General features: G+C 35.4%; 4 protein-coding genes and 1 long non-coding RNA gene across 7 annotated transcripts; 4 read left to right on the top strand and 1 right to left on the bottom strand.

Moving 5' to 3' along the window:
* Nucleotides 1-181: 181 nt before the first annotated feature.
* On the top strand, nucleotides 182-3,452 carry LOC125194465 (G-type lectin S-receptor-like serine/threonine-protein kinase At4g27290). Of its 3 annotated transcripts, none has more exons than XM_048092698.1 (7): nucleotides 182-1,438; nucleotides 1,703-1,840; nucleotides 1,926-2,047; nucleotides 2,139-2,349; nucleotides 2,430-2,667; nucleotides 2,743-2,893; nucleotides 2,980-3,452. In XM_048092698.1, the coding sequence occupies exons 1-7, from the start codon at nucleotides 436-438 to the stop codon at nucleotides 3,283-3,285; spliced, it is 2,169 nt and encodes a 722-aa protein (XP_047948655.1). In that variant the 5' UTR covers nucleotides 182-435; the 3' UTR covers nucleotides 3,286-3,452. The 3 variants fall into 3 exon arrangements, with proteins under 3 accessions (XP_047948655.1, XP_047948654.1, XP_047948656.1); XM_048092697.1 differs by having other exon boundaries at nucleotides 1,923-2,047; XM_048092699.1 differs by having other exon boundaries at nucleotides 1,923-2,047; nucleotides 2,961-3,143.
* A 2,125-nt stretch (nucleotides 3,453-5,577) lies between these two features.
* LOC125193006 (calcium-binding protein KRP1-like) lies at nucleotides 5,578-6,287 on the top strand. Its single transcript, XM_048090706.1, has one exon. It carries the CDS (start codon nucleotides 5,772-5,774, stop codon nucleotides 6,138-6,140), a length of 369 nt encoding a protein of 122 aa, XP_047946663.1. The 5' UTR covers nucleotides 5,578-5,771; the 3' UTR covers nucleotides 6,141-6,287.
* A 1,487-nt stretch (nucleotides 6,288-7,774) lies between these two features.
* LOC125192522 lies at nucleotides 7,775-10,957 on the bottom strand. The gene is made up of 2 exons (XR_007171418.1): nucleotides 10,287-10,957; nucleotides 7,775-8,024 (listed from the first exon to the last, which is right to left on the bottom strand). It is a non-coding gene; the product is annotated as an uncharacterized LOC125192522 (long non-coding RNA).
* Nucleotides 10,958-14,617: 3,660 nt separating this feature from the next.
* On the top strand, nucleotides 14,618-16,469 carry LOC125197194 (bidirectional sugar transporter SWEET9-like). Its single transcript, XM_048095906.1, has 6 exons — nucleotides 14,618-14,875; nucleotides 15,161-15,197; nucleotides 15,277-15,487; nucleotides 15,569-15,730; nucleotides 15,817-15,936; nucleotides 16,020-16,469. The coding sequence occupies exons 1-6, from the start codon at nucleotides 14,764-14,766 to the stop codon at nucleotides 16,278-16,280; spliced, it is 903 nt and encodes a 300-aa protein (XP_047951863.1). The 5' UTR covers nucleotides 14,618-14,763; the 3' UTR covers nucleotides 16,281-16,469.
* Nucleotides 16,470-25,190: 8,721 nt separating this feature from the next.
* Nucleotides 25,191-25,667, top strand: LOC125195048 (auxin-responsive protein SAUR50-like). The gene has a single exon (XM_048093252.1). The coding sequence runs from the start codon at nucleotides 25,191-25,193 to the stop codon at nucleotides 25,665-25,667; it is 477 nt and encodes a 158-aa protein (XP_047949209.1).
* Nucleotides 25,668-26,088: the final 421 nt, after the last annotated feature.

Below are 26,088 nucleotides of genomic sequence, written 5' to 3'. Positions count from 1 at the left end.
AGTTAGTCAATAGTTTGATTTTACTTTTCATTGGAAAGAAAAACTGCTAGTCAATTTTGACTACCAACAGAAATTAAAAAAATAATGGAATATATGTCTTGAGGCGGTTGAGTAATAACTAGCTAAGGGAGGATGAGGATGCTGTCAAAACTATTCTTGCAATCAGATTATAATATGGCACAATTCTTTTTTATTACAATCTCCTTTCTAAGTTTAACAGTTGGAGCAGCTGAGAATCACATACTGTTTCCATATCAAAAGCTTGTGTTTGGGCAGACTCTTGTTTCTCAAAACCAAGTTTTCGAAACCGGCTTTTTTTCACCTGGAAAATCGTTGAAGAGATTCCTGGGAATATGGTACAAGAACACACCAGATGTTGTAGTGTGGGTTGCCAATAGAAACCATCCCATTTCTGCCTCAGAATCACCAGTTTTGATGATTTCTGAAAATGCAAGTCTTGTTATAAGCAGTGGCAGAAGCATCATCTGGTTGGCGAATTCATCGAGGGTGGCCTCAAATCCAGTGTTACACCTCCTGGACTCGGGAAACTTGGTTCTTGTACACGACACGAGCTCTACAACCGAAGAGTACCTATGGCAGAGTTTTGACTATCCAACTGACACCTTGTTACCAGGAATGAAAATAGTGGATGACAATGAAGCTGGTGTTGAGAGGTATTTGACATCATGGAGAAGTCCAGACGATCCTTCTCCCGGGGAATACGTTCACAGGATCCAAAACCGGGGCTTGGCTCAGATGGTGACTCTGAGAGGGGGAATGAAAAAATACCGGCTTGGACAGTGGAACGGGATATGTTATGCGGGTGCTCAAAAATTTCCCAGTGCCGTTTACAAACCAGAGTTTGTTTTCAGAGAGGAGAGGATGATATCTGTAGGAGAGCCCTACCAGAGCTTACTTCTGGTGAGAGCCACTTTAGATACATCTGGCGCGATCTTGTGCCATACCATGAATCTCAGAAGAGACAAGTGGAATCTTGTCACTATGTTTCCTCTCGATACATGCGATGAATATGCTACCTGTGGACCTAACTGCATCTGCAAACCTGATAGGCCGATTAGATGCGAGTGTTTAAAAGGATTTGCGCCAAAGTTCCAAAAGGATTGGGACCTTCAAGATTGGTCGGGTGGATGCACTAGAACTAAACCATTGAACTGCAATGGGGGAGATGGATTTCATCAGGTTGTTGGGGTCAAATTTCCGGATATGTCGAGGTTTTGGTTGAATACAAGCATGAGCCTTGGTGAGTGCAGAGTTGAGTGCTTAAAAAACTGTGGCTGCACTGCTTTTGCTAATCCCTTCATTACTACTGGAAGCACTGGCTGCTTGATGTGGTTTGATGATCTCATTGATACCAAGCAACTTCCTTCAGCGTATAATAACCAACACATCTACATCCGTGTACCGACATCTGAATTTGGTACGTTGTTTCATTATAACCATTTCTTTACACTCTCTCAACTCACCACAGCATTGATACTTTACTTGCACTTATAGCAACATTTTGTTAAATAAAGTGTTACTATTAATTAGAAGATTAGGGAGTGAAAAAAATAGATTTAACTGTAGAAGTTGGTCTGAATAAGAACAATGTGTAAACTTATATCCATGAAGTGAGAGAGGTCTTTAGTTATAAAACATGAACATCCACTCTAGTTACATTGATTGGGGATTTCTCTTGTAGATTTTGACATGGGTTTAGAGGAGGAGAAGGAAAAGAAAAGGCCTACAAGGTTAATAGTGATATCAATTGTTTCTGGTGTTCTTGTCTCGGCCATTATCAACGGAAGTGTACTTTTCGTGGCAAGACGAAAAAGGCAAGGTAACAAAGAAAGAAAGCTCATTCATGATCAAAGCATAAACTCTCAAGGCTTTAATTTTTATTTTATTTTTCCTTTTTCTAGCAGTAAAAAGGAATAGTGAGGATGTAGAATTACCTACAATCAAGATGGCAACTATTCTACAAGCAACAAATAATTTCTCCGTGGAAAACATGATTGGACATGGAGGTTTTGGTCCTGTTTATAAGGTAATTATATCAAATTAGAGTGCACAAGTTGAACAAAAAAACAATAGTTTGACAGACATGTTTATTTGTATGGTCACACATGCATAAGCAGGGGTACATGCCAACAGGCGAAGTAATAGCAGTCAAAAGAATGTCGAGATCTTCACAACTTGGTCTCGAAGAGTTCGGAAATGAAGTGATGGTAATTGCGAAACTTCAACACAGAAACATTGTTAGACTTTTGGGATGTTGCATTGAAGAAGAGGAAAGGATGCTGATCTATGAATATCTGGATAACAAAAGCCTCGATTATTTTGTTTTTGGTAAAGTCTTACTATTATTTGGTTTGTAAAATATCTCATATATCTGACTCTTTCAAAGAGTTAACATTCACATGTTTCAGATAACAGTCGGAGAACACATTTGACATGGCCTAAGCTTTTCGATATTATCATGGGAACGGCAAGGGGTCTGCTATATCTCCATCACGATTCCAGACTAAAGATTATTCACAGGGATCTCAAAACAAGCAATATTTTACTAGACGGAAATTTAACTCCAAAAATATCAGATTTCGGGTTAGCAAGAATTTTCGAAGAGGATCAATCTCTTGCGCGAACAAAAAGAGTTGTTGGGACATTGTAAGTTTCTTCTTTACATGGTCACATTCTATTGTTATTTTCTATGGTGGCCTTAAGATGAATAATTTCATGCAGTGGTTACATGGCTCCAGAATACGCGATTGATGGGAAATTCTCAATGAAATCTGACATCTTTAGTCTTGGAGTGGTGGTGCTGGAGATAATTAGTGGAAAGAAGAACAGAGGATATGAACACACAGATCACTATCTTAATCTCTTGGGCCATGTAATACTAATACTTTGATGTCATTTTGATTTGTAGAAATGCAATGTCAAATTAACACCTTAATTAGTTGGTTATTATTTTGGCAGGCATGGTTGCTTTGGAAAGAAAACAAGATAATAGAGTTGATGGATGAGTGTTTGAAGAATACATTTGTAGAGAATGAAGTGAAGAGATGCATGCAAGTCGGGTTATTATGCGTTCAGAAATTCGCAGACGATAGGCCAACCATGCCATCAGTGTTTTCGATGTTAGCAAGTGATGGAGCAGTTTTGCCCGAACCAAAACAGCCCGGATTTTTCATCGAAAGAAGTTCAAGCAGTAGTGGTACTTCTTCACCATTTGTTGAGTCAGGGAATAAGACAATCACCATTACTGAGTTGGAGGCCAGGTGAAGACATTATGCAAATATGTATGTAAATTTATTTTGCAAATAAGTGTCAAATGTTGATATTGCTCTTTTTATATGACTAGTAGAAATAAGGAATAAAGTTCTAGCAATTCCAAAAGTTCCACTTGATTTGTGTTGTCTCCAATTTCATTTCCTGAACCAGAAACCATTCCATCTACTATATGCCTACATAGCAAAGGCTCCTCATAGTTTATACAGTAGAAAAAATTGACATTCTATGAGAAGACTTTTGAATGATTTAAAATATGAAAATATGTTAGGATGGATATTGACATTTTACAAATCTAATTGAAGATTTGTAAAATCAAAATGAAACATAGGGCCCCTATATACAGTTCTATAAATTTTAAACACATGTTTTAGAATTTAGAATAGTTCTTATCATGAGCTTGAATTTTTCAATTCGTTTATCTATTATTATATATTATATTAATAGAAATACTCCATACACATGTATTATATCAAATAAAAATAGGAGAATTTATTTTATTTTATTTTTATATAATTAATCATTTGATCAAAATCATCACTGAATTGCCAAATTAGTTGTCAAACAAGTCAGATGAATTGCAATAGTTGAATTTAGGATTAAGACTAAGAGCATCTGCGTCCGTGGCGTCCGTCACGAGCTCGTCCGTCCGCCGCTGCGAATTGTCCGTCCGTGCCAGCGGCACGGCGCTGCTCTTAGCTAAGAGCACGTCCTTGAGCTTGAGGAAATAGTGGGACCCTTGAGCTTGTCCTTGCGGAAGAGCACGAGCACGGATGTGGGTGTTGTGCTCTTGCCTAAGGACAAGGAGTAAAAGTGGGCCCGGGCCCACCTCCGTGCTCTTATTTAAGAACACGGATGGGAATGCTCTAACGAATCATGTTCTGAGCCAACTCTATTCAAATTACATACTAATTGGGTTGGAATTTAATGATAGTGGAATATTTCATCCATAACTTTCTGAAATTACCCGATTATTCAGGTCAACCAATAAAATTTGAATTGTTCCATTTGCGAAAGCTTCCCTTGTTTTCTATGAGAGGAAAGTACATGATGAGTGCTTATAGATATTTTCTGTTTACTTTTTGAATGACGGTTATGAAAAATACTAGTAGCATAGTGATTTTGGTCTTTATTTATAAATAAAATTCGTTTTTCTATTCCCCATTTTCATTAGAGGGAATTTTAAATAAGCATAAACTTCGCTTCCCAATGCAGTTTGATTTTGAAATTGTTTGATGCCAATTGATTTTTAAAAAGTTGTCGAAAATTGGCACCAGAAAATGGCGCCAACTACTAGGCAAGCTGCTTAAAGTACTCCTATCATCCCATTAAATTATGTGGATTATATATCTTAGGAAACATTTTATTTTTAATGAAATAACTTTTAAAAAATGATATATTTTTAATAGCATAAAAGGAATATTAACTTTTAATTTTAGTTTGAGATCCACTAATACGGTTGAGAAACAAAATCAAATGAGCAATTGCATATTTCCATTTTACATCTATAAAATGATCATCGAGTTCTATATTTCACTAATTCATTTTATTCATATTTTATTTAAAATTATAATAAATGTCAATTTTAGTCCTAAATATATACTCAAAATACGAACTTGGTTTAAAATATTCACTTTTTAAAAAATGGGTCCATAACAAATGAAAATGTCTGCCAATGTAGTCTTTTTTTTTACGGTTCCGTCAAATAGTTTTTTTGACGGAAACATAAAAAAAAGACCACTACGAGAAAGATTTCGTTTGTTATGAACCTGTTTTTATAAAAGTGAATATTTTAGACCAAATTCATATTTTAATTATATTTTTAAGACCAAAATTAACTTTTATCCTTAAAATTAATATATATAAATAAAATTTATATTCTACTCCATTAACTTTTTTTGATTAGCTTTTCTTTCTAGAATGGATGCCGCTCGCATACTCCAAATGACGGAGTATCCAATAAGGTGGTGTTAGGTTTACAAAATAAATAATACCAAGATGTAATTTAAGATTGAGTTGTAAGATTATTTTAATTATAGAGGATTAGCTATAACTAACTATAATAGAGTTATGGGATTGAATCTGATTTATCAAACACAATACAAATTTAATAGCGCACCATAGTATTAAATTGAGTAGATCGCCGCCCTCTTTCCACGTCGACACATGGAGACTTAAAGCGCAGCCCCTTAGCTTCCCAGAAATTTCCAAATAGATTAGAATTGGTAATGGTGTAAGCACATACGCAATTGCAATCTGGAGTATTATCTATTTGAATTGACCTTTTCTTCAACAAACTCTCTGTGAATTAGCTGTCTCTGTCTCTGTCTGTGTCTGTGTCTCCCCATTCTCCTTCTACGAAACCCTCCCTCCCCATTTACCATGTCTTTCAAATTCAATCCGTCCCCCTTCTCCCATCATATATTAATAACTCCTTCCTCATCACAAATCTTCATTCCAATTAATTGAATTTGATCTCAATGGCGTCGATCGATCAACCTAATTTCCACGATTTCTTGCCTCTGATGGCGGAGAAGCTAGGCGGCGACGGATTGCTTGGGGAATTGTGCAACGGTTTCCAGTTATTGATGGACTCCGAGAAGGGGGTCATCACATTCGACAGCTTGAAGAAGAATTCTGCTTTTTTAGGGCTGCAGGAATTGTCGGATGAGGATCTTCACAGCATGCTGAAGGAAGGGGATTTCGACGGAGATGGCGCTCTGAATCAGATGGAATTTTGTGTTTTGATGTTCAGATTGAGCCCAGAGTTGATGGATCAATCTCAGCTCTTGTTGGAAGAGGCTCTTATGCAGGAGGAGGCTGTCCAAGATTTCGACTTTTCTTTGTAGTCATCGTTTTATTTCTTTTTTTTTTTCCCAATTTTTGATATACTTTTTAATGGAGATTATTCCAAACCATACTAGTACAACTACATATATCTTCCTCTGTTCCAAGAAAAGTCTTTGATCATTATGCAACAACTCATTGATTCTGAACTTTAAATTGTTCCAAGCTATACTACATATCTTCCAAATTGAGTCTGGTACATTTTTTAAGAAATGTAAGACTCAACTTAATTATTTGAAAGATACGTAGTTACTCCATATTAGTATTTCCTCCGTCCTACAAAAGATGTCACATTTTCCTTTTTAATTTATACTATAAAAGATGTCACATTTCCATTTTTGGAAAAAGTTCTCTGTCACATAAATATAAAAATTATATTTTCTCTCTCCATTTAACACACAAAATAAAAACTCCTAAAATCCCATACCGTCCCACAAATGTGACATCTTTTGTGGGACGGAGGGAGTATTGTATACTCCTCCGTCCTTTAAAATTTGGCACCATTTGACTCGGCACGGATTTTAAGAAATGTAATAGAAAATTGGTTGAAAAAGTTGGTAGCATGTGGGTCCTACTTTTATATATTAGTTTTAAAATAAAATATGAGTGAGAATGAGTTAGTGGAATGTGAGGTCCACTACCAAAGTGAAAGGTAACAAATTTTTAGGAACGACGAAAAAAGGAAATAGGTGACAAATTTTCAGGGACGGAGAGAATAATAAAATATGAGTGCAATGAAGATAGTGAAATGTGAGGCCTATTACTACAGAAAAAGTGAATTAAGACATATAATGGGTTAGGAACTAAAATGGAAAACTGGAAGGGAGTGGGAGTGAGAATTTCTAATGTGGGCGTGGGGGTGAGAGTTTGAATAGGTTTGTATTACTTCATTCATTAATAAATTCGTTACTTAAGATAGACATTAACTTTTGAAATACACCGTGCATGAATGATTTGATTTACATGAAATAAATGTAGTAGTTACAACCTTTCATTCTTAGTTGAGAAAATCACAATGCATTTTTAATATCGGCATGTAGCTGTACTAATGATAGGAGGATAAAAATTGTAAATTATACTCACTCTGTTTTGTTCTGTTTTGTTTTATTGTATGTTTTGTTTTATTGTATGTACATTGAATTTGATACGAGTTTGAATATATAATTAACAAGTAATTGAGAAATAAAAAGAAAAAGTAATTAAAGTATTGTTAGTGGAGAATGAGTCTCACCTCAATAGAGAGAAAAGAGTTTTCAAAATTTAAAGTGCATATTCTTATGGGACGGACTATAAAGAAAATAATGCATATTCTTGTGGGACGAAGGGAGTACTACATAAAATTATTTGTTATAATTAACTCGTTATTATCGAATACCATCAGTGTAAATTCAGACATAAATTTTTTTATTCAGATATGAAAAAAATTCAAAATTAGGAATGTTCATCACAATATAATACTCCCTCCATCGCGAATAGGAGTCCCGTTTTTTCCATTTTAGTCCGTCCACGAATAGGAGTCCCGGTTCATGTCACGACCGCACTTTGCTAAGGATAGCGAAAGCGGGTAAATCGCGACTAATGGGAGGGATTAAAGAAACGGGGAAAGAAAAGGGGAAAGAACTTGTGAATATGCCCGAAGGCCAAGTCGATCATATCATAGAATAGAAGCCAAATGTACCATTACATGGTCTTAGAACTAGAATAAATATTACATCAATAAATCAGAGTTCGAAGGTGAGATTCTAAGATGTCTCACTTCACAAAAGAGCAGCGGAATAAGTCCATACTAGACGACTTCGTGTATGAAGACACGAATCGTGAAAAGATCCACTGGATTATTTAGTAGCATCGACTCCGATCATTTCTCCATCCTCTTGACGTTCAACCTGCACATTTATAAATACATGCAGGGCTGAGTACAGGAGTACTCAGTGGACACATGCCGAAAACAAAACATACAATATATAGTTGTCATCCATCCACAGTATCGCACGGGGGTTTTTCTTAAAAGGCCCGAGCATACTAAATTCTCTGTGATCTTAAAAGTCCGACTGCAGTCTAAGTTCTTTCAAAATTTCTACCATATCTGTGAATCGTGTACCGTGAAGGTGGCCACCTTCAGCGGACACATCGCCGGCCAACCGCTGATGGCTCACGGCTCTCGTGCACATTATTCCGAACAGGATTTGCGGTCCTATTGGGAACCGAATTCGTTAAACTAGGTTTGGCATCGCCAAACCCCACGGGCTACAACCCCAACAGATAGGCCTCAAAACAAACATTTTATGGCATGACAACAACTTTAAAATAATCACTGCTTCATTTTGAGAAAAAATGATTTTTCATAACTTCACAAGTATTTGCTTTATATCCACACTATAGTGCTGGATATTAAAAGAAAGCCCACCTGATATGCTTATGTCTCAACTCAATTACTCGCTTTGGCCTCACTCGCCCTCGAGCAATTTATCCCTTGAAAATAAATAGCGTAGCACGCTAATTAATACTTGAATTATTTCTCTTTAGAAAGAATGCATGCATCCTATTGGATAGCACCTATATCTCAGTCTCGTCTTATAGGATTTTTCTAAATCCTACCTCGGCTTCACTACTCTGCAGAGTTTATTTATTCTCTTAATTAACTTTGGAGAAATTCTATTTTCTCTAACTTAAATATTCGGGCACTTATTTAATAGAATAAGAATTCTTGGAAAGTCTCTTCTTAAATCCTTTTCTTCGGATTTTTTTCTTAAGACCGCCCATGGCGTCGCGGGGCGACGCCGGTCGGCTTTCGCGTCTCCCACTTTATTTTCCCGGAATCTAAATAAATTATTTAGAAATTAATTTACCAAATTTCAAGCTCCAACTCGATATTTTCCATCTTTGGAAACTTAGCACATTAATCGGGAATTAATTAATTGAGCTCCATCTCAATTCTTAAATAATTCCAACTTCTCATAATTAAATCTCGGCCCAACAATAAATCTCCTTGCCCTCTAATTAAATCAACTCAAGCAGCCCACTCATCCATTTAATTTGTTTTATGGCCCAAATCTCAAACTAAAATAATGGGAGGCCCAATTAATTTAAAAGAAACAAGGCACCAACCCAATTCTCCTTAAATGCTATCGGCACTTCTCAATCAACTCATGTGTGTAGAATTAATTCCTTTGGCCCCAATCTAGAAATTAGTAGTGGCCCAACAATTTAAATTGGAATCAGTCCAATTATATACTCCTATCGGTCAACTCTCTCTCTCTCCTACATTTCTCAAAAACAAGAATTGGGGAAAACCAGATCAGAGAAGAAATGGCGGTGCCTCCTCCACTCTCCGCCCCGCGACCTCTCCGGCGAATCGCCATCTCCGGCGTCGCCGGAGCTCCTCCTTCTTCTCCTAAAACCCTTTCTCTTCTCATCAAGTAACTCCACAGTAAATCCCCAAATTAAAATCACATCGAAGAACCCAGCGGCGTCTCCTTCTCGTGCTCGCCGCTGCTCCGGTCGGCGCCTCCTCTGCGTCGCCGGCAGCGCATAGCACGCACCGCCGCTGCTCCATCGTCCTCTCTCTCCGTCCCTTCTCTTCCTCGGCGGAATCGCGCCTCACCTGCGTCGCCGGGCGAACTCGCCTCAGCGTTCTCCGACAAGCGCTCTTCGTCCAGCGCCGGCGTCCTCGGCAAACCCAGCAGTAGAGAGGAGGCATCGCCTCCTTCTCTCTCTCTCAGCCGCGGCCTGCAGCTGCTCCGCGGAAATTTTCGGACTTCGTCGACGCTCGCTCGTCGCCCGGCAGCCCCTCCGCCTAAGCTAAGCTTCTTCCCCCTCCCCTTCTACTCAATTTCTAACAATCAAAACGAAAGCTTTGGGGCTCTCTAGTGCTTATTGATTCGAAACTTGGCTGTACTTAATCACTGGAAGGAGCTTGCTATTGTTTTTGCTACACTTAGTCTTGTTTCTATGATTGTCATACTTGTGGTTTACTGATTTGGGAGTATCCCATACTTGACTAAGCATTGGTACCATCTGTTGATGTTTGGTTCTTTATGCTTGCTACTGTTATGACTATTCTATTGAGCTTCTATGAATCTAAGTTATTGGCTATCTATTTTGGTTGATCTACATGATGCGATGGAGATGGGTGTTGAGGTTGTTACCTCACTTTGATGATTCCTCTTGGATGGGACCGATGCCCTGCCTCAAACTCTCCTCCTTGCTCCTCCTCCCTTCCTTGCTATTCTCTTGAATATTTAGTGATCTTATAGTGTTGAGAATGAGGGGAGGAGAAGGAGATTGGGGCTGTTTATATAGGCTTCCATTTTGGCAGTTTGTGCTTGAGACTTGGAGGCAAAGGCTCCTATTTTGGGGCTGCCAGCTCTACCTCTTTTGAGCTTCATGTTCATGTTAATCTTACTACTTTGATGTATGTGTGGCTGTCTCTCTCTTGGCTGTTTCCTCAGCCTTGATCGATGGAAAACTAGAATCTTGCTCATGTCTATATTGGGCTTGTGTAGAGGCTCATTCTACTAAGCTCTCTTGTCTTGGTTCCTCTTTATTTGTGAGTCATCTTCTAACCCCATTCTTGTGCTAATTTGCAGATACCATAGCTGGAAATTTGGAGTCTTGTGGCTGAAGAAATCGAGAAGGATGGGGGAGGAAGAAGAGAGAATCTTATCCCCACTATGTCTGCATTCTCATTCTTACTCCTAGCTTGGAGTCAAAGTCTTAGGTCTTGAGACCATTAGGATAGTAGTAGCTGTTACTATGCCTTCTTGTACCAAATAAAGATGATTGTACTTAAATACTTTATTCTCAATTACATCCCAGACATTTCTATTTCTCCAAGCATTTTCTCATTTCTCTAATGAAAGTATTTTCTCAATTTTTATTCTTGAACTTAAATTTGCCTTGCATTTTATTTCCTCCAACGAAGATACTTAAATTACTCCAAAGTCGAATACAACGAGGAATGTACGATTACACATCTTCTAAATGAAATTAATTAAGCTAATAAATCCGATTTATCTCGAAAGAAGGGAGCGAAATTCCGGGGCGTCACAGCAATTTAGTTAGAGCACGAGTTTTAAGAAATTGTCAAAGTGTATAATAATTGAAGTGAGGTAGTGGTTGTTGGAGTGTGTAATAAAGTGTATAATAATTGAAGTGAGGTAGTGGTTGTTGGAGTGTGTAATAAGTGAAGTGGGTTAGTGAAAAATAAGACCTCTTTGACTATTTGTATGTAAAAGGTGTTTCTTTTGTTTTATTTTTATGAAAATAATGGCATTTGAGTGTAAATTTCATCAACAATGAGGTTAAATTTTATGTCCAAATATGGTAAATTCTAAATGGGACTCTTAAACTAGGACGGACGGAAATGGCAAAACATGACTCTTAACTAGAATGGAGCGTAAATTCAGATATGAAAAAAAATCAAAATTAGGAAAGCTCATCACAATAATATACTCCATCCGTCCCATAATAGATGACACACTTGGAAAAGGACACGAGATTTTAGGAGATGTTGTTTTGTGTGTTATGTGGAAAAAGAAAATAGTATATTTATATTAATGTGTGAGAGAGTTTTTTCCAAAAAAAAGAAATGTGGCATCTTTTGTGGGACAAACTAAAAAGGAAAGTGTGACATCTATTATGGGACGAAGGGAGTATTATATAATAAAATTTGAAAAACATTTTTTAAAATTACAAAAATATTATCAATATATTTACAGAGTAATAATTTTATCACACAGATGGTTATATCTATAGATTTTCGTAACAACAATTTAAGTATACCATCTTATAATTACCTTGCTATTATTGAATACACATCAATTTAAGTTTGGCCATAATATTTTTAAAAAATTTAAATAATAATAGTATTTATATTATTGCAAAATCTATTAAAAATTATTTAAGAAATAACGAACTAAATTAAAAAAAAAAAAAAAACATAGAAAAACCATAAATTGCAACAATTGAAATTTTGCAAATTCAAGAATATGTCATTCTCATTTCATAGTGTATAAATTTGAAAAAAAAATAGATGAGAAATTGTAAAATAGAAGAAATAAAAAATATAGATTTTTTTTGGTGAGTAGAACTGTACCAAATGCGGCGTCTATTTATAGAGGATAATAACTGTGAATTTTGGTGTCATGCCCCCCATCCCCGCTGCCCCGGGCATCATTCTCGGCATCATCCCACCCATCCCACCCGCATTTCCGCTCAAGTTTCCTCACCTCCGGCGGTAAACGTCGACATTTGTGACTCGCTCGTGGCGAGAGAGTTCCTATCGTTCTCCATTTATCTTCAACAGAAATGAAATTTAGATTTAGAGAGAGAAACTTGTTAACACAAGTGGTGCGGATGAAATGAAGTTCAACGAGCCGTATATATAGAGTTTTAAAAAAAAAATTAAAAAGGTGGACGTCTGCGGGTCGCACAATGGCGGACGTCCGCATGCCCTTTGACCGAAGACCGCGCCCTTCCCGCGTCCGTCCCTCCACGCCCTAATGGCGGACGTCCGGGGCGCCCTTCCCGGAAGCCTCTCAGACGTCCGACGGGAAGGGCGCCGCTGGAGATGCTCTTAAGGGTCCCACCATCCACTACATAATTTCAACTATTTTTCTCCTTCTCTCCTACTTTACCAATTATATATTAAAATCAGTGTCAAACCCAAATGCCATATTTCTATAGGATGGTATCTCGTGCCAAATTAGAAATGTTCCATTTAGCGTGGGATGGATAGGAAAGGAGCACTTGCTCTCAAACTACCGAATAAAGCCCTAATCAGCAGGCCTTAGCTCAAAACACGGGCCAATTAGAAATGGTAATTTACAAACCAAATGTATGAAAACTTCACATGAGGAGGTCGAACTGGTACTGAATGAGACCAACATTCCACTAAGACGCTAACTTTTTCAGTTATATTTTTTTATATTTTTAAAAATACATGCTCAATATAAAGTGGACTAAAATGAGGTACCGAGTGAGTAATATTTTACAAGAATATTGTTGTTGATAGTATAAATAGATTAAATAACATTGAAGTTAATAGATTACGAGAATATGGTTGTTGATAGCATTTAACGAAACGTCGTTGCTAATTACAGTAAAGTCAAGGTTTTATAAGAATATTGTTGTTGCTAGTGTCTAACGTTGTTGTTGGACTAAAACAAAAATACTTGAGATTTTACTAAAATATTATTGTTGAGTATTCAATTAAAATTCACAAAAAGCATGTAGTTTTGTGACATAATCTCATTAAAATTTATATTTCAATTTTACAAACACTTTTTATTGATACAAAATATTTTCTACATAATAGCCTAGGACCCTTAGTTCATTTATTCCACCGAAAAGTGTAATATTTATTTCGTGGGGTAGAACTTATTATTATTGAGGTTGGCCCAGTGTGGGGACGGGTTGGACAAGTTGAAATCAAGGTGGGAATACTGGGGTAGAGTGGCTGCGCTTCTCAAGTGTAGTAATATTAGATTCTCACAACTTCACAACTTTTACCATCCACTCTCATGCTTAGTCTTGCTCACATTTGTTATCGTATTAACGTAACCCCATCAAATAAATATTACACTTTTTTCGTTCACGTCGCATTTAGATACTATACATTGTATTTTTGGTTAAAAATTTGCTAACAGATTATTTAGATAAGCTATGCAATGTAATTAAGGACATTGTCAACTTAGTTCAAATTTTGAGTGACAACTCCATTTTAAGTTGTTCAAACGCGTCCGAGAGAGAGAGAAGTGAGTGAAGCCAGCACCAAAGAAACGTCAGTCAAATGTAACAAGTGGTGATGACGTGGCAAGAACATGATTAGTTGAGTTGCTGTACAGCACAAGATATTTACTGAATAGGAGAGGAAATAAAAGAGGAAGAAGGCATCAAGGAGTCAAACATCACCATAAACTCCAAGTATGGGTTGTAAGCCTTATGCCCAATTGGATTGGTGGGTGACACATCACAAAGATCCTATTTGGGTCCCATTTGTCTACTCTTTCTCTTCTTTTATTTCTGTATTTATTTATTTATTTTTACATATAGTACTCCCTTAATATATAGAATTCACAGCAGTGATGGTGAAATTAACTACACTAATGTTGCACACATACATCAAAAGCAGAGAGATGAATAAAGTTCTTGTTCTTGTTCTTAATTTTAATTTTAATATACATAGGTAAATATATTATTCAAGACATACATTAATTCGTTCTAATTAATTTCTAATTATCAATCGATCGATTAATAATTGGAATAACTTACATCTATATATGTCATTATATTCATACAAAAAACACTAGCCACAATAGAAAATACTACAAGTAGTAGTAGTAAGGAAAGCTGAAGGAAATCAAGCAAGACAACTTTCGTATTTCTTTATTTATTTTGGCTTGATCACTGAAGATAATAAAGGATAATTCGAAATGGCAAGAGTGCATGAACTACCCAAATTAGGTTAAAGGGAGCAATGAGTGCGTGGATGAAAGATACTCATTTTTTAAGATAGGAACTCTTTTCTTTTCTTTTTTTTTTTTTTTTGAGTCTGGAACAACTGTAAAGATGAAAATTAGTCGAAATTCACCCTCCCGTCGTTGCCTCGCTCCATCTATATAAATGGATCCTTCCACGGCCATTTTCACTCATCTCATCACTCATTTAATTCTCCCACTCTTGATTATAAATCATCTGGAAATGGCTAATCTGGCATTTGTTTTTGGCCTTTTAGGTACGTATGGCGGACGCAGAAATATTTGTCAATAGGGGCTGAGATTTCTAAATATTAATTTTAAGTATATTTTTGTATAATTTAGATTATTTGTAGGGGCTTTTATATAAAAGTTTACACTAAATTTAATTAAATTAAAAAAAAATATAAGTAGAAAAATGTTTAAAAAATCATATGAGTGAGGGCTTTAGCCCCTCCCCACTCCCACTTGGGTCTGCTTGAACTCCCATGCAGAAACATGCAAATATATTCGATACTAATATTTCTTGCGATTCTTGTCTGCAGGAAACGTCGTGTCATTCATGGTCTTCCTTGCTCCAATGTGAGCTTTCCATCAAAATACGTTTGATATTTCCTCTTTATGATTGTTGTATCTTATAACATTATTTACATCTTTGCAGTCCAACATTTTACCAAATCTACAAGAAAAGATCAACCGCAGGGTTCCAATCCCTCCCATATATTGTGGGGTTGTTCAGCGCGATGCTGTGGATGTACTACGCATTTCTGAAGCCCGACACGACCCTCCTCATCACCATCAACTCGGTTGGCTGTTTCATTCAGTCTGCATACATCTCCTTTTACCTTGTTTTCGCAACCAAAGACACTAGGGTAAATTGAAGACATCCCCAACACTTTTTTTGCTTTAGTTTTTGCTATTTTATTTGATTCTAATAACTTTATCTTGATCAGATCCAAACTGTGAAGCTGCTTCTTTCATTGAACGTGGTCGGATTCGGACTAGTTCTGTTCCTAACACAATTCTTTGCAACTGAAGCAAACCGCGGCAGTATTGTGGGATGGATTTGCCTTGTCTTCTCTCTCTGTGTGTTCGTGGCGCCTCTAGGTGTCGTGGTAAGCACCTACTTACATGTTAGGTACATAAACATGATGAAAGTCATCATTTCTCTTTCATGGATTAGGGTTTTGTGAATTTGCAGAGACAAGTGATAAGAACGAAGAGCGTAGAGTACATGCCGTTTCTTCTCTCGTTTTTCCTAACCCTAAGCGCGGTTATGTGGTTCTTCTACGGATTGCTACGCAAAGACTATAATATTGCTGTAAGTGTAATTTTATTTAAATTCAAAAAAACTCAAACTATAATGCATGAAACCCTAACTTCTTGTTTTGTTTAACTATGTAGATTCCTAATATTCTGGGATTCAGCTTCGGAGTGATTCAAATGGTGCTTTATTTGATCTACAAAAACACGAAGAAAGGCGGGTTGCAAGAGAAGCAGTTGTCTGAAGTACTGGAGATTAAAATACAGGATCACAAGATTAGTGAATTGAAGGAACAGATCATTGATGTTGTTAAGCTGGGAGGAATGGCTTTGGAGATTATTCCTCTAGTTGCAGATGAAGCCATTATTCTTGGAGGGGAAAAAACCTGCAACCTAGAATAATGAATAATTACTCCATTTGTGTTGAATTAGTTTGATTTGGAAGTGGCTTAAGTGCCACATTGCTTTTAATTAATTTCTAGATTGTTATGAGTTTGGCATTTGATTGATGGTTGTGCTTAGGTGTATGTCATTTAAAAAAGTCAAGTGTAATATATGCTTCAATTAATTAAACAACTGCTGCTTTAATTATTTGTGGCTGATCACGATGTTGGATCCTAATTAAAGATGCATGTAGTTTAGGTGGTGGATGTGAGACATATCTAAGTGAAGGTTATCAAGTAAAACCTCGTTAACTAGATATCGATATTTCTTTTTTATTTGGGTAAAGCATAAATGTTGTACTAGTATTAGTAGTAGTACAATTACAACAATTCAATTCCTCTGAAAGGATAGTACAAGCACTCCCTCCATCGACCGATATATAGGCTACATTTAACATTTCCTTTGTTGGAATATTTCAAATGTGTAGAATTGTTGTTTCTACAATATTTACAACCATTCCGTCCAATAGGCAATTATTTTTGCTCCCCAGCCGTTTTACAATCATAAAGTGAATTTCTGAAATCGTTTATGATTTCGGCATTTTTGGCGTGATTTTTTTAACTACGGCATCTTGTGATAGGTAGCTAGGTAACAATAATTAAAACATGCCACAAGCTATATTGACATTCAGGGTGTATTAATCTAAAAGTAATTTACTTCAAAAATAATTCAAATTAGAATCACAACATCCTTCCACCCATATGTTGCTACGTGACATATATAAGCAACAAAATAACGTTATTAAGCAACAAACTTAGTGGATAACTTAGATGATCGAATTGCATAAAAGACTTTTTATGTTGCATTAAATGCAATTTATTTTGCATTAACTATAGACAAAAATGCAAAATAAATTGCATTTAATGCAACATAAACTGTCTTTTATGCAATTCGGTAATTTATATGTGTCATCCTTTGTTGCTTAATATCATTATTATGTTGCTTATACCTGCCATGTGGCAACGTGTGGTTGGAAGGATTTTGTGACTCATAAGGGTGAAAGGACATTAGTGTTCCCCTATTTTTATATACGTATGTATATGTATGCATGTAGGTGCGTTAAAATGACAACACTCTTAAAATGACACTGTGACACCACGCTAGACTGCAATATTATATATGCTAAACTGCAATAGTATAAACGCTAGACAGCAATCTACAACAATCTATAGATTGCAATCTAGCGTATTGGATATTGCAGGCCGCGTCACCTTACAGTCTAGAGTATTGGATATTGCAGTCTAGAGTGTTGGATGTTGCAGTCCGCGTAAATTTAGCCTTGCGAATATTTATGATTGTCACATGGCAGCTTATTATTCATCCACGTGTACAAATGATTGGCTAGGAATGATGATATGGTGTTATTTTAAGAGGGATTGTCATTTTAACATATCCATGTATGCATGCGCAGATATAATAAATTTTGTTACACCTAAAAATATACCAAATTTATAATAAATCTCTTGATTTGATTAAAAATATACCAAATTTATAATACATCTCTTGATTTGATTATACCATTACTGGAAAATTATATGTTAATGCTATGGTAAGAAATGTCTACGTAGAATATTTACCTAATTACCTGATCTTTAACTTTTCCAAAAGTGAATCATCGTTCAAACAACGAAAGTTGCTCACTTAATCACTTTTCCCGATAAATGGATGAATACCCGGATATATTTTATGTTATGACTTCAAATTGGTTGTTTTTTTTTGGAGTGACTTGAAGTTGGTTGTCAAACCAAAATATTACCCAAAATCCTATAAAAAAAATTAGACCGTCAGATAAATGAAATCCGCGAGATTAACAAATCTATGACATAAACAAACCTGTTTCAAATACAAGGCAGTTTGATAGTAAAGATAAATAAGCAAAATATGATAATAACACACATTTTAGATCATTTTTGGTTATATAACTCCAAAATAAATGAGTTATCCTTTTTCAGTAAAATTTGATGTATAAAAACCAGAAATATTATGTGCAGTAAATTATGAAAAAGATGAGGGTCAGTTTGCAGCTTTGCTATAAAACGAGATAACAAAGGGGCAAAAAATTTTACTGTTAACATTTATTTTACAGATAATATTGGTAAACTACTTCGTTTAGCAACAAATACATTTAAAGCAAATATATTCATTATAAAACAAGTAAAAAAAGAATATTCTATTTGACGGCTAGCACCGATACGACAACACTCGTGTTCAAATATGAGAAGTAATTAAAAATTCTTACCGGTTTGAATGACTTCATCGTTAGGGGATTTGACCAAATTATAACAAGATTAATCACACTTTACTTGATACTACAAGTCTACAACCCTAGGCCTAGTAAAAAAAGTCCAAGTTTTGAAGTTGTAGAATAAACTCAACCTTCTGAAAATATTATGAATAATACAAAATTGTATATTTTCAAGCTTGAAACTCCAACAATGAAGACCCGAATCCAACATAACATCTAAAGACGATGAAGCGCAAATCAATTGGTAAAACGTTTCATCTCCAACTAATATGTTGAAGATTTGAGTCACTAAGAGCATCTCCAATCATTCGACTAAACTCAAACCCATTTTAGTGTAAACCTCACACTAAATATTGATTTTACTCCAACCATTTACCTAAACTCAAACTTAAAAGAATATTCACTATATTATGCCCTTTTGACTCACAAAATTTGAAAAACTTTTAGATTTAGGTTTAGTGTAAATCTAAAGATAGGTATTTTTTTCTCAAAAACCAAAAATAGGATTTGTTTTTTAGTACTATTGGAGCTAAATACCTATCCCATTTTAGATTTTGTACCCTTGGAGATGGTCTAGTGAGGAACTATTATTAATCATCTTTAAAATAAATAAACAAACATAACATCTAAACTAAACAAGTGGGGTTTTCCATTTTAAGAATCTACAGCAAGATTACATGAGGAAATTAGTATAAGGTAGTACTAGATTTCGAATCTGTGTGGGTGATCAATGACTAGAAAGTAGAATTGAACTTCTAGATTGGCCCACCATCTATATTATAAACAGAAATAGGTAGGCATCTAGACATGGTGACAACAAGATGAGTTAAAAGTGAAGATATTGCTCAACTACAAAGGATCCATCCAGATTCTAAATAGGATCCTTTTATTTATGAAAGAACAAGTAAAATGAGTAGAGCAATGCTTTTGGAGTTGGATATTCTTTTATTAGGAAAGCAACTTGTATTTAATTAATGCTCTTCTAGGATATATCTGAGATACCTTACACATTCGGGCCATACCTTGCTTTAATTGATTAGATCCGCATACACGCTCCCTTTGAATTCTATTATTCCTTTGTCGAGATAATTAATAAGAGATTTACTATATCTTGGCTCAGGTTTTAAGAAAGATAATTAATAAGAGATTTACTATATCTTGGCTCAGGTTTTAAGAAATTTAATGTAAATATATAAAAAAAGTTAATAAGAAATGAGTCCTACTTTTATACATTAGTTTTATAATAAAATATGAGTGAAATAAAGTTAGTGGGATGTGAGGTCCATTACCAAAAGGAATATAGAAGGAATAACTTGGTCAATTGATACAAGTGGTCGATTGTCACTCGACCGGGTAAAGGACCGACTTTGCGATCCAGAGAGCTTGTCTCGATCGAGTGGTCTCCTTAGTGGTGGATAGGTACGGTATACCTTACCGAAACCACCATACCGTATACCTTACCATAAATACGGTATGCGAAACAGTCATACTTTTACCTTACCAAAGTTTTCCATACCGATACCATACCTCATTTTCGGTATACCTTACTTTTGCGGTATATCTGAATTTCAACATCAATTAAAATAGAAAATTAGAGTTTTTAGAATATTATTTACTATATTTTATAATTATAAAAATAAATTAAATATAATTTGTTCCTAATTATATTTATATTTCACAATAGATTTTATAATTTAAAAATAAAAATATAATATATTTATATATAATTGTGTTCATATTTTTGTGGTATATACCTTAGTTTACGGTATATACCTTAATTTACGGTATATACCGAATTTCGGTATGCAGCGGTATACCGCGGTATTTGAAAATTCATATCGTTACCTTACCGGAATCTTTCGGTAAGGTATCATACTGTACCGAAAGTCACGGTATACCGAAAATTCGGTATTATCGGTATTTTTTCGGTACGATAAGACCGGTATTTCGGTATTTCGGTATTTTTCCCCAGCCCTAGGTCTCCTTGCAGAGAAGCCATTGTACTCGGCTCCGTGGCAAAGTTGTTTTGAACATGTACGATACATGGGAAAAAATGTGTATGCAAAGAATCGATCGTAGAATTGCGGGAAGAATCATGGCAATTGAAATGTCAGTGTTACTATACTGTGTGCACAGTAAGGAATATCAAGCTTCCTGGGTCCAGCGAATCCACTAGAGCACGGGGTCTAGGAACTCACCGAACGTTGGAAGATCTAGGTCGTCGGACACACAGAATACCTCTTCAAAACCCTCAACCACATATACTAAAATTAGCATAGGGAAGTAGGGATCGATCCCACAGAGATGAATGCGCAAATAAACATGTTCAAATACTCGGGACAATTTTTAGGTTGGCTGCTGCCACGCAATTTGGGTTGAGGAAATTAAACTAGACTTGGTGTTGAAATTTGTTATGCTAACAACTAGATCTAGGCAGAAACAGGAAAAATGCATATAAACCGGAACAAGCGAGACAATAACTAGATCTAAGAAAAACTATTCCCTAAATTACCTAGACCTGGGAAAACAACTGACGGTGGGGACCATTTGCTGAAAAGGTAAAATACGGATGAAAAGCTATAAAACAACTAACTAAAGTACTAACTAACAGCGACATCATCTTCTCCAACAATTGGCACGAAATATCCAATAAAACAGGTTGAGAACGTAATTCGAAACGAAGCAACAGAAATTAAAGCGACAATTTGAAGAACAATTAAAACTAAGGCAGATCTACGGCTACTAGACGAAGTAAAGTAAAAAGAAAGCAGAAAGTTCAAAATCCATGCACAACTTGGTTTCCCCTGTTCAGATCCACACTTCGGATGCTAAATCCACTCCGGATCCAAGCATCCGAAACAAACTCCTTCCAAAATTATATCCATAACTACAGATTCGCCGATTCACCACAGATCAACAACAATAGCGCAGATCCACAACCTATTTCCCAAATCAAGCACAAAAACATCCAAAAAGAGAATAACATTTAACTTCTGAAATTAAACCTCAAAACACAGAATCAACGTAAATCAACACAAAATAAACACCATCGTGACGTAAACTAAATGCATAAATAAACGGTAAGTAGCAAACAACCAATCGACTTCAGAAACGTTGAAGTTCGACGGAATAACAGCACAAAAACTGAATGTAAATAATTGTATCTTCGCCCTTCGTGAGGACGGTGTTACCACTGACTTTCTCCAGAAGATAAACCTCTAACTACCCCAGAATCCCCTTTTTCCCAAGTGTGTGTGAGTGTGTGAGCTGAGAGCTAAGATCATGTATGTTTCGTGTGCTGCATGCTCCTCTTTATATAGGCGTGGAAGTGGGTCCAGCAGGGTGTGAATAGTCTTCGTTACCCTCAGCTTTTGACTCCCTTCGTCCATCCATTTTTCTCTTTAATTCTGCTCACTTTCTTTCGCTTTTCTTCGCCGGTCCACTGCCTTCAGCTCTTCCTGGACCTAGCGATTCCTTCACACACCTGGCTTAAAACTTGTGTTAGACTCAGTAAAAAGGTGATTTTTCACCATATAACCGATGCATGAAATTAGCCTTATCAGCAATGAATGCATCAGAAATTTAATGTCGATCATGAGCAAAGAACAAAGATGGAAAATGATTTTGTGATTATGCAAGAGATGGTTAAGCAACTCATGATGTCCCATGAGTCGAACCACACTTTTGACAGTTCTATATGGATATAATTGGTCAATGTAACACAAACCAACTACAAACTCAATATTATGGAGTATTTCCATGGAAATTCACGCTTTTATTGTTTTTTTTAAGTAAGACTTTCTCCATTTTACTCTAAGTGACACATTTTTCAATTTAGGATGTTCCACTTTAAATGACACATTTTTTAAAATAGAAACATCATTTTCTTTGTTTTTTCTCTCTCTACTTAATTCACAAAATAACACTGCATAAAATCACGTGCCGAACAAGAAATGCTTCAATTAGAGTGGGACGAAGGAAGTATCTTTTATTCTTATTTATCATAATTTTTAGATTTAATGTTTATTGGTTATTCATTTGAGGTTTATTGGAATATTTAAGTAAAACAGTGATTAAAATAAAAGAAAATGTGATCCAAAATGCCACATTAGTGACAGACAATGTCGTCATAAATTAGCAAATAGGACGCAAAATTAGTGACGGAGATATATCTGTAACTATTAATAAATAGGCAATTATACAGAACAAGTAATTGTCGCTAACACTTTTTACCGACAATGCTTTTAGTTACTATTAGTATTCAACCGTAATCCGCCAGTAACACTGTTTAGCGTTGGCATTTAATGATTACTGAAAACCGCTATTTGTATTGGTTTATACTCCCTCCGTCCATAAAAAATAGATCACTTTGTGTATGACACGGGTTTTAATGTAGAATTGGTAAAGTAAGAGAGAGGGGGAGAAAAAGTAGGTAAAGTAAGAGAGATAGGGAGAAAAAGTGAGTAAAGTATTAGAGATGGAAGAAAAAGTGGGAAAAGTATGAGAGATAAACTTTCCATTTTAAGAAAGTGATCTATTTTTTGTGGACGTCCCAAAATGGCAAAAGTGATCTATTGTTTGTGGACGGAGGGAGTATTAATGAATATTAAAATATTTAGATTTTTATGAAGATTGTAATTATTTTGATATGTTAATTATTAATACGATATTTTTATATAAATATAAGATTTTTTTTGGATATATATGTGCAATTTCAATTTTTTCAGTTTAGATCAATTATCATAGTTCAGGTTTTGATTTTGAGTAATTCGGTTCAATATGATTTTAATTTTTTTTTAAATAGCTTTCGATTCAGTTCAATTCACAAACCGGAAATTTAATGCACATTATACTATGTAATCATTCATACCTAGAAGGTTCGATCTTATAGTTGATTAGTGATCTAACACTTTTTATTACTGAAGTTTTAATTTTGATTAGTATCGTCTATCTTTATATTTTCTCTGAAAATAGAATGAATAAAAAGAGAAGCAACGTACGCATTAATCATGAAAAGTTATGCAAATAGGTCATAAAATAAACTAGTGGTGAGGTCAAACAATTAAACAATCATATCATTGGTATCTGAACTACATTACAAAGCTCAAAAATATTTTGGATTCATTACATATTGCAAAGTTGCACTAAAATAACTTCACACTAGCTCCTGCTAGTAGAATAGATTATAATTTAAAATTCAGGGGAGATGACCTAATTCCAGTTAACAATTCATTATTTCTCACAAGAATCTGAACTTAATTTAGCAAAGTTAAGATTCAATTAACTGAAGCAGTATATATAATATGTTAATTATTGCTAGGTTTTATAATATCTTGGCCTCATTTCTCTACATATAGATAGCCGGCTCCCGGAGACCAATGAACAAAGTTGAATTCACAGATTGTGGCCATCATGCTGTTGCGTTGGACACCTCATCATATTAGTCAAATAAATATTGCCAAGATAAAATAAAAAAAAAATTAATTGCGTTGGACATCTCACCATATTAAATTATTAATCTAATTAATAATTCCAGTATAAAGAAAATATTTAACACCTAGCTACAACGTCATATGATAGGAACGAATCGTGAATAATAATAATAATAATAATAATAATAATAATAATAATAATAATAATAATAATAATAATAATAATAATAATAATAATAATAATAATAATAAAATGATGATGATGACATAAGTTGGGAAAAACAGAAAGACATAATAAAAGGTATTTTGACTTTTATTTTAAATATTGTTAATCATAATCAGTTTATATATACTTTACAAATTCGAAAACACTTCATTATAACATAATATAAAATTTATTTCATCATACATTAAATGTACCTTATCACAAGTATATTAACCATATAATATTATTATCCATACAAATTTCCTCATGTGAATATATACAATTAAAATTTTATTAGAATCCTAAAAAGTTACATTTAATTTGATAGTACTCCATATGGCAGGGAAAAAAATTACATTTGATTTGATAGTATATGGAGCAAAATTTAACATTTTAAAAAGTATTTTTAGAGTCAATTATCATGATGAAAAGTGTTCGATATGAATTAAAATTATAGATGCGCCTCATTATTCCACCAACTCCACAACACCAACCAAAACCAATACTTTCGTGTACACAAATGTACCATTTTACCAATCCAATTATAGAGATAATGAATTTGTCAAACTTAAGAGGCATTGAATTCCCCACGAAAAACTACTCTCGATGTGCACTGAATTTATATATTCTCAGGTAGTTGACAAAAATATATACTCAACTCAATCATCAATAGTGCTTATGCTATATTACTACTAGTATATAACAAATCTCACCTGCCCTGCTTTTCCTCATTACTCCTAGATTCAACAAATAACATTTATGCAAATTCCTAATAGTATTCACATAAATCCATTTCTAGCCTGATCTCCTTATGCATATTTTTGAAAAAAACCTCCAATTTTGATTCCAAATCAAGATCATGAGCAACACAAGAAAGCCAAGAAATGGATCCATGTTTCATTTGGCTTATGACAGAGGATAAATTCCATATACAATTACACATATACATACTTTGTTTGTGCTTTTCTTTGTGTGTATTAGGTTAGATGGATTGGAGAGCCATGGAAGGCGAAGGCGATAGCACGAAAGCAAGCTCCAGCTCCATACTGAAGAAACTGGAGCGTTACGTGCAGATCAAGAAGAAGAAGAAGAAGATGGTGAAGAGCAAGTCGTGGAGTGGGGGAGAGGGGCGGAAACCGGCCCCCACGGGCTGCTTCTCGGTCTATGTTGGACCGGAGAAGCAGCGGTTCGTGATAAAGACCGGGTTGGTGAACCACCCGCTCTTCAAGATGCTGCTTGAGGATGCTGAGCTGGAATACGGTTTCAGCAGCGATGGGCCCCTCCTCCTCCCCTGCCACGTCGACCTCTTCTGCGAGGTCCTCGCTGAGATGGAGTGCGCTGACGACTTTGACCGCCACGGCCTCGGCTGCCTCAGCCCCGCGCGACGTCATTTTCGCAGACGGGAGATGCTCAGAGGCGGCAGCGCCTACGGACTCCTCACGCCGATTAGATCCTATAATTGACATACTTGTCCCACATCGACTTGGTGATAATCGCGTCTCTGAGTGGCTATTTTTTATGGTAATTAAGTCGATGTGAATATCTTTGTCTGTCATGCCGTGTAAATATGCTGCTTATCACTTTTGCAATTCAATCTGATCTTTTTCTTGTTTGGATGAATTTTCGACATTATACTTTCCTCAATTGTGAATATATGATTTCGATAAATCGGGATTTAGCTAGCACTCAAATAAATAAATGTGTGTATGTTGCATAAATAATTGATTTCATTCTCAGCACACGAATCTTGAATTAGTGAAAACGAGAATTTAATTTTACAAATAATATATTTTCAATGGTACAAATATTGGCGTTCAACTAAACAACTTAGATAAAATCTTAGTGAAGAAAATGTCACTTTGGATTCAAAATTAGTGAAACTTA

This window comes from Salvia hispanica, chromosome 6 (genome assembly GCF_023119035.1).
Source record: "Salvia hispanica cultivar TCC Black 2014 chromosome 6, UniMelb_Shisp_WGS_1.0, whole genome shotgun sequence".
Lineage (NCBI taxonomy): Eukaryota > Viridiplantae > Streptophyta > Magnoliopsida > Lamiales > Lamiaceae > Salvia > Salvia hispanica.
The sequence above is the reverse complement of the archived record's forward strand: the minus strand, read 5'-3'. Positions and strand labels throughout refer to the sequence as shown.

Excerpts from the sequence above, each read along its gene's own strand:
- LOC125194465 (XM_048092697.1), top strand. The coding sequence starts at position 436 with ATGATTTCTGAAAATGCAAGTCTTGTTATAAGCAGTGGCAGAAGCATC. Across the intron at positions 2,350-2,429 it reads CCTCGATTATTTTGTTTTTG|ATAACAGTCGGAGAACACAT; the intron begins GTAAAGTCTTAC and ends CACATGTTTCAG. Across the intron at positions 2,894-2,979 it reads ATCTTAATCTCTTGGGCCAT|GCATGGTTGCTTTGGAAAGA; the intron begins GTAATACTAATA and ends TTATTTTGGCAG.
- LOC125193006 (XM_048090706.1), top strand. The coding sequence starts at position 5,772 with ATGGCGTCGATCGATCAACCTAATTTCCACGATTTCTTGCCTCTGATG.
- LOC125197194 (XM_048095906.1), top strand. The coding sequence starts at position 14,764 with ATGGATCCTTCCACGGCCATTTTCACTCATCTCATCACTCATTTAATT. Across the intron at positions 15,488-15,568 it reads TCGCAACCAAAGACACTAGG|ATCCAAACTGTGAAGCTGCT; the intron begins GTAAATTGAAGA and ends TATCTTGATCAG. Across the intron at positions 15,937-16,019 it reads GCAAAGACTATAATATTGCT|ATTCCTAATATTCTGGGATT; the intron begins GTAAGTGTAATT and ends TTAACTATGTAG.
- LOC125195048 (XM_048093252.1), top strand. The coding sequence starts at position 25,191 with ATGGATTGGAGAGCCATGGAAGGCGAAGGCGATAGCACGAAAGCAAGC.